At 35.1% G+C, this 7,978-nt stretch overlaps 1 protein-coding gene across 1 annotated transcript; it reads right to left on the bottom strand.

Annotated features, from left to right (window-relative positions):
- Window positions 1-856: 856 nt before the first annotated feature.
- LOC112024734 (uncharacterized) lies at window positions 857-5,954 on the bottom strand. The gene is made up of 7 exons (XM_024057369.2): window positions 5,682-5,954; window positions 5,449-5,571; window positions 5,234-5,354; window positions 3,586-3,711; window positions 3,220-3,329; window positions 2,895-3,078; window positions 857-1,129 (listed from the first exon to the last, which is right to left on the bottom strand). The coding sequence occupies exons 1-7, from the start codon at window positions 5,702-5,704 to the stop codon at window positions 872-874; spliced, it is 945 nt and encodes a 314-aa protein (XP_023913137.1). The 5' UTR covers window positions 5,705-5,954; the 3' UTR covers window positions 857-871.
- Between the last annotated feature and the right edge of the window lie 2,024 nt (window positions 5,955-7,978).

Genomic DNA, 7,978 nt, shown 5'->3' with positions numbered 1-7,978 from the left:
ATGTGGGTTGTTTGATGTGGGTTGTTTGGTTGGAAAGAAACCGGCGCTCTTTTGAGAGTTTGGAGAGAACGCTTGATCAGTTACAAGCGATCAGCCGAAATACTCTTTTTGAATGGGCTAAGTGTTGGGGTTTTTCAAACTGTTCTTCTACTTTGGAGTTCTTTTCTACCCTTAGTAGTGCCTCTTAAGTTGCTTCTCTTATTCTGTTTTTAGTTGTTTTTGTTTGCTGTTTTTTGTGTTCACCATCATGAACACCTGTAATGGCTGTTTGCGTTCTTCTTGTTGAATAAAAGTCTTATTACTTATCAAAAAAAAAGAACCCAAACAGTTTGTTGGCCGCAAACCAAACTTTTCTGGATAAATCAGTCATTCATAATTTGATGAAGAGTTCCTTCCCAATCTATTTTGGACAAAACAGATAATGCAGCATTAAGTAAATCAACCAATGTATATCAGATACCAGTGATACAAATAATCAGAATATTCCTACAGTTGAATGGCATGTACAAAGTCCTCAAGAAGGATGAAGGAGGTCTATCACCAATCTTTTACTCAAGAAAAGAACACACATCAGAACTATGACCCTTAAAAGTAGCTATTAATGAGGTCAGAAATTCTGACTGGCATTTAATTAGACATGCAATTTAGGAAACTTACATACAGCTAGGAATCTTGACCAAAAACATTGAACATGATTAAAGTTTAAAATTAATATTATATAGTCAAGAGTCTTGTAGTTCAATTGGAACCTCCTAGTGTTCCCAACAAAGACGTCTAGGGTTCAAATCCCCCCTCCCCCAACCATTGAATTATCTTTAAAAAATCAATATTATAGAATTTTATGAAACAAGGAAGCTTTTATTGCTCCAACTCAAACCTCAAAGCTAATAGATAAGATGGGCAAGAGAGATGAGAACAAAGTTACCTTGGTGTCTCCAACAAAAGGCAAAGACGTTCCACCATAACCCAGTCCCTGGGAAGATTTTGAAGGATCAATAGCACCGGAATCACCATTTGCTGCACGCACGGCAGCACTCGCTCGAGCTTCCCATGCATGAAGCGTGCCAAATTCAGGAACAGGTAAGTCTTTTACTCTAGTGAGTTGATCCATTAATGGCTTAAGCTGTACCTGCACTCATTCCATTTTGCCAGCTCAGAAAGAATGACAATGTAGATTACATAAGAAGAACTGTAACCAACATAATTTTCATGTAAAATGAGAAGAGCTGCTTTAAGCAAACCAAAATGAAGGCCAGCTCTCCCAAAAAAAAAACACCTAATCTTGATAATGACGGCCAACCCATTGATGAATGACTTCTGTAGCAAAAACGAGTACAACTGACACATAAGTAATATGTCATCATGCTGAAGGCCATCGCATGCATGCACATATACACATACAAAACAAAAAGGGCTAGAGAAATGAATGCCACCATTACATAGTGTCAGGCAAAATGTTTGCAACACTTGAAGGAGATGCACAAATACCTATGGATTCCTAACTATCAAAAAAAAGGGAATACCCATGAATTCCTTTCATGGATTTTGTAGAAACTGAAATTGTGTATGATGGACAATCTTAAATCTAAATACATGATGCAACTGAAGCGCATTTTCTTACATATACAAGAAAAGTAGTAAATAGTGTATTTTGAAATATCAGCACCATTCTTATTTCCACACCATCTTCCAAATGCAATATCTAACAACAATTCAAAGGTTTTGTCAAGGACCAATAATTCGGTTTCAGAGTGGGCCAAACACAATGCAAATCCAACATCTGAAAACCTATAATAAGGCTTCTCAAGTAGCTAATCATGTGCTCTGTATTCTGCATTCATTGCATACATGTGGGATATATACCCTCCAAGATCTGTACAAGAGAAAGCAAGTGGATATTCTGGAGTTCTTTGAAATGATTCATACAGATAATCGAGTCCTTATGGAGAACATTTTCCTACTTACACAGTTCCATTTTGGAGAATTATGCTGGATCCAGGAAGGCCACTACAAACAACCAGAGAGAAAGGTATTCCCAAGCAATTAAATGGACTTCATCAATTTAAACCGCCTATTACATATAGGATAATCTTCAAACCCTATCCTACTACAACAAAAAATGGGTCCAAATGTAGGAAACTTTTTTTAATAAGTGAAATCTTAAATCAGTGTGCCTCATGTACGCAGGCAATGTACTAGGGTAGCTACAAAACACCACTGAGAGTTACAAATATCTAAAAATTCCTCCAAATTGGAAAATGAATGGCCACTCAACACATCAAAAAACAATTTTAAATCCAACAAGTGTTCAGCCCCTTCAAATATGCATTGGTTGTGTTCTTTCCAAATGGTCCACATGATGCATAAAGGAACAGCCCCCCATAAATCAGCATTTCAGAGTCTACCAAAACTCTCTTTCAAACAAGCTAACAAGCCAAACTTCCTCTTAGGCATAACCCAGTGAGGTCACTAAACATAAAAATCTTAGATATCTCTCTATATAAACTAGTTTAAACCCATCGGTAATTTTCTTTTCTTTTCATTTCTTTTTTTGACCTTTTTTTTTCAATTAGTAACATTTATACCTATTATCTACCCCAGCTAGCCCTCCTTCACAACTGAAAATTTGAAGGGAAATTCCCTTCCAATTTCAAATCGCACACGCACACTACAGATAAATATTTTCTTGTAAGAATTATAACAAATTGAGTAATAGAAAAATATGAAAATTGGATAACAACAGTAACTATCATAAACCATAACCAATTTAACAAAAAGATTACAGCCTTCATATCATTTCATATTTAGGCATCACATCCAAGGCAAGAGAAAAGTATGACCACATTAATATATATATATATGTATATAGTTATATAGTTATGATAAAAGTAAACCTCCAAGTTTTGAAGCATGTCCTTTAACTTTTCACGCCTTCGCCTTCTTGCATTGTCATCTCCATCTCCTCCTTCTTGAGCAGCTAACTTGTCACTCTCAGCCACAAGCTCTCCATTACAACTTTCACAATGAAAAAATTCATCCTCCATAGAAATCAACCGTAATGCATCCAATGCAGTGTACCTGAACATTTGAAACTCAACTTTTTAGAAATATAAAATGCATCCAAACTTGTGTGCATGCAAGCATGTGTGCGTGTGTGTGACTTACACATTCTTTTTTTTGATAAGTAAATTAAAAGGAAAAATCAGCAGTTAATGAGACCTTTTCCCACAGTTGGGGCATATATACTCCTGAACTGTATTCTTGTTGTCCAATTCATCTTTCAGTTTTTTCTTCATACGGTGCAATCTGTACCTGACGACATCATAGATCTGCAACACACCAACACCATTTTTCATTTAGGCCTTTTAGCAATAGCCAAAATATGGTCAACATCTGATTAACTGGAGAAATGGATAATCAAGATTGCACCCAAAAAAAAAAAAAAAAAAAACCATAAAAAGAAAAGGATAATTTTTCCTTCTCTGTCTAATTAAATCACTAAAAAATGAAGGTATGAACTTATTAAAAATTAAAAATATATAAATATATGCATAGAGAGAGAGAGAGAGAGAGAGAGAGAGAGACCTGAGCATAATCCAGACAACAGTAGGAGTGAGTGTGCATCTTAACCTTTTCTTCCCCCTCTTTTAGAGGATGACCATCAGCTGTGGCAGCTACAGCAGCACTATATATCTTCGCACCCTTAGCTGTCTGTGGTAAAACCAGACAACATATGGCGTATGAAGAATATATCTAAATAAAAGGGTTTATATAATTGAGCCAACAGCTAGTATGCATGAACTTCATGAGAAAATGAACAAGCAACAACAAGAGCGGCTGAAAACATTGAAGAACCAAAAAAAAGTTATTTTCTAGTAGGATAAGTATGACATGTACATTAAATAATTCTAGTGAAAACAAAAGAAATCTTCAAAGAAATGGTAAGAATTGAACAATGTAGAACCGAGCGGGGTGGGGGGGGTATTGGTTAGAAATGGGGCATATGCGAATATTATTTTTCCTGATTAGTTATGCAGTAAGGTAAGGTTATGGATATTGGAAATTTTATGAATTCCATTTATAAAAAGCCTTCTTATGCATTCTAAGTTATTGGTTTTTTGTTGGGCTGTGATTAGAAGGCAGAAAAGTAGCTATGCTTGAAATTCCGGGAACTTTATTAGGAACTTGACCTTTAGGAGTGCTAGAGATCAGGCCTTAGTACAATGGCAAATGTCTTCCACCCAAAGCGACAGGTCATGGATTCAAGTTCAGAAATCAGCCTCTCCAAATTAAAGCTGGGGGGTAAGTCTACCACCCACCAATCACCTCTCCCAGACCTCACAATAGAGGGAGCTTCAAACACTAAGTATGACCCTTAGGAGTGCTAGGGTTAAGGTCTAATGCTGGCGTATTGCAGGAAATAAAAGAGAATATTAAAGAAAAAGAAGAAAGAAGAAAGCATCTTCTAGGCCCTACAAAAAGGGTTACATCAATTCTCTTACTTGATGTAGGCAGGACAGCTCCAAAGGAGTACCTCAAGCTCATTTAATGTGTTTGATTAAGGCAAGAGATATGTCAAAAACCTATTTCTTTTAAAAATATGGTATGAAATATGGTTCCCTTGTGTTGTGTCACATTTAGAGGGAGAGAAATAGGACCTTGAAGGGATAATATTGAGAAGCTAAAATCCCAATTTATTGCGTCCTTATTCCTTTGAGTGGGAGGAGGCTTTTGAATTTGTGTGATTTTGTCGACTCTTTGCACTCTTCATTTCTAGGGATTCATGTGGGGGGTACAACTAGCATACTTCATGTTGCCCCTATTGAATTGTTTGTCATATTAGTTCGATGCAATTTTCTTTACTTATCAAATAATTTGAGCTAAGAATTTGTACTAGATGTCACGGTTGTCACCAAAAAAGTTTGTATTGAAGGTATTAACACCTACTATGAATATTATTAACAAGGCCCAGTTCCGAGATTAAAAGGGTCAGTAAAAAAGCGCAAAAACTTAAAGAAGAGAACAAGATTCTAGCCCTCGTACCTATGCTTCTTTTCCACGAATATAACTACCAAACTAGAACACATATACAAAATGAGGCCTAAAATTGCACTATAACAACTCGGTTTAATCATTGGATTCTTCATTTGAACAAAATTGTACAGACAAACTAATACACTGTATGCTCAATTTAAGTCTAAAACAGAACTAGTACTAGTTGAACAACACAGACCTCTCTTCTATGATCTCGAGTAACTAGTTTTTCTTCCTCGAAGAATCTCAGAGTTCGACGAAGCTGCTTCGAGTGCAGTTTCAAGTCCTTTGCCAAATCTTCTTCTCTTACCCATTGCCGTCTATGAATTCAATTATAGTTCAGTTTTTAAAAAAATAGTTCTAAAAAACAGTGAAAAAAAAAAAAAAAAAAACATGTTTTCAAAAGCAACGAACCTAGTTAGGGCATCGAGGACAACGACGGCGATTCCCCTGTTGTCACTGCGGCCAGTTTTGGGTTGATTATCTCCTTTCGTCGTGATGTCATCGTAGAAAGCCCTCGCCGCTAGCTTCACCAACCTGTGTTTCAAAATTCAATTCACCAAAAAAGCACAACCAAAATTTTCAAAATTATATAAACTAAGTTTTAGAAAAAAATCAAAATTTTTTGGGATTTCAAGAAAGTGTACTTGTTGAAAGGCTCGACGCTCATGTTCTTGGGGGTTGCTGGTTGTTATTCGTGTGAGAGATATAGATCTACTTGTGGGCGGTGACGACTTCAGCGGTCATATAGCGGGCGGTGGTGCCGACGACGAGTAGCGGCGTCTCCGATGACGAGTTCTCCGCTTGGAGGTGAGTTGGTAGAGAGAGAGAGAGAGAGGGAGGGAGGAGTGAGATGTTTTGGAAAAAATTGTTTACTCTTTGGTAATTAAGAGGGTATGTAATGGAGTTTTCATAGGAATCCAAAAGTTTATGTCGAGTCAAATTCCGAAGAGGTCGAATTTTTCTCTTAAAAGATAAAAACTCTCTTTTTTATGAAATATAAAATTTTTAATTAAAAAAAAACCTTTTTTTAAGAAATATCTATTTTTTTACCTTATAATTTATTGTAAAAATATTAAAAATATAGTACTTCTCAAAATTGAATATTGCTAGGAAGATTAGAACCAAAATCTATTTTTGATAAAGATTCAACTTATAGAGTTAGCTTCTGTGAATTTTGCTTTTTATCATCAAATCAAGACATCAATCGATTTTTTTGGTAGGCGATGATTAAATTATAAATCTCTTATTTAACTATGAAATACTTTACCAATTAAACTAATTGGAACCTACATAATCTATTTCATTGTACTTGGTTGTTTTATTTATAGGTAGTCTTTATCCATGGCCTCTTATGATAAATTTTGTGTTTTTTAAAAATTATTTTGTTACAAAGGTTCTATTGCAAATTATATAGTTATATAGTCACTTTTTAGAACTAAAGTTTTATGAAATTTTGCCTTGAGTTTAACATTTGCCACCTATGACTGAATTGCACAAAACCCAATTTTGGTAAAATTGAGTTTTAGGCTGCGTTTGTTTCATGTGTAAAAAGAATACGGAAAATATTTTACACCACTAGGGGTGTTTGGCCTGGCCAAAAAACCTAAGTCAAATAGAAAATAATTTCCGTTGATTGTAAAATATGAAGGCTTGAAATGTAAAATAGATTACACATCTATTGTACCTTCAAACAATTTTCAAAGAAAAAAAAAATCGAACCCAGAGAGAGAGAGAACCACCCACAGTCAGAGAAAGAGAGGATGGTCATCTAAACTTGAGATCAACTCCACCACTCGCTAAGCCATGCCTCTCATCACTGATCAAGCAAAGCTTGACTCCGCTGCCGATCTGCCATTTTTCTCTCTTCCTCCCTCTGCCACCCATGTCACTAATCTACCATTTTTCTCTCTACCCATGTCGAGCAAACCATCACAAGTCAAGTGACCCACCGTGACCCAATTGCTTCCACCGTGCAATCTTGCCTCCATCGCCTCTAGATCAAACCTTCAGCTAGCCCATGACTAATCTCCCTCTATTTCTCAATCTGCCTATCTTTTCCTCAATCTCTCCTTCTCTCTCTCAATTTGACCGGATTTGATGAATGTTTTTGTTTGGTTTTGTTTCTTGTGTGTTTATATATTGAGAAATGACATTATATATTTGTTTGGAAGCTAAGAAAATGTGAGCAACTAGTAAAAAATGTGTTTTTTATAGCATTTTTAAGAACACAACCAAACACTTAAAAAATATTTTTCAAAGCATTTTTTAAAATGTCACCAAACACTTGAAAATATTTTCCTTTCAAAAAAATATTTTTCACCTAAAAATATTTTACACTTAGAAAACATTTTACATTGAGCCAAATACAGTCTTACTTTGAACTCGTTTTTGAAAAATTTGAGTTCAAAAAATGTTACATAACTAAATAAGTTGTGATAAAAGCTTTTTAACAAAACCAAATATTTAGAAGAAAAAAAAAACACCATATATTCATATACACAACATTAAACGAATAGCAATGCTATATACACAAAAAAATTTTAAAAACATTTTTTACACAGGTTGGGTTGACAAGTTTCTACTGATTCTCATTTGAGCCCCCTACTAACATAACTTTTTTATTTATCACTAATAATTTGTCACATTAGCATGTGTCAAATTTTTTATATCTATAGACTTTATTTTAAAAGAAAGTTTTAAATATGATTTTGCTCCTTAACTTTGGGAGTGATTTCATTTTGGTGTTTAAATTTCAATGAAGTTTATCATCACATCAATATCTACAGACTTTGAAATCGATTTGAAGCCCTGCTGAAGAAAACTGTTGAGAATAATGAAAGAAGTCTTGCTCATCAGACTAAGGTTCAAGATGTGCTTCATGTTGAAACACTTGCACAACAGAACAGACCTATACTTGATGTAGAGAGTGGTTGCATAACTC

The sequence above is a fragment of the Quercus suber genome, unplaced genomic scaffold (assembly GCF_002906115.3).
Source record: "Quercus suber isolate HL8 unplaced genomic scaffold, Cork oak 2.0 scaffold_281, whole genome shotgun sequence".
NCBI classification, from domain to species: Eukaryota; Viridiplantae; Streptophyta; class Magnoliopsida; order Fagales; family Fagaceae; genus Quercus; species Quercus suber.
Note: the sequence above shows the minus strand (reverse complement) of the source record. Positions and strands in the feature narration are given on the sequence as shown.

Excerpts from the sequence above, each read along its gene's own strand:
- LOC112024734 (XM_024057369.2), bottom strand. The coding sequence starts at position 5,704 with ATGAGCGTCGAGCCTTTCAACAA. Across the intron at positions 5,355-5,448 it reads GTCCTCGATGCCCTAACTAG|ACGGCAATGGGTAAGAGAAG; the intron begins GTTCGTTGCTTT and ends TTGAATTCATAG. Across the intron at positions 3,330-3,585 it reads GTTGTCTGGATTATGCTCAG|ATCTATGATGTCGTCAGGTA; the intron begins GTCTCTCTCTCT and ends GGTGTGTTGCAG.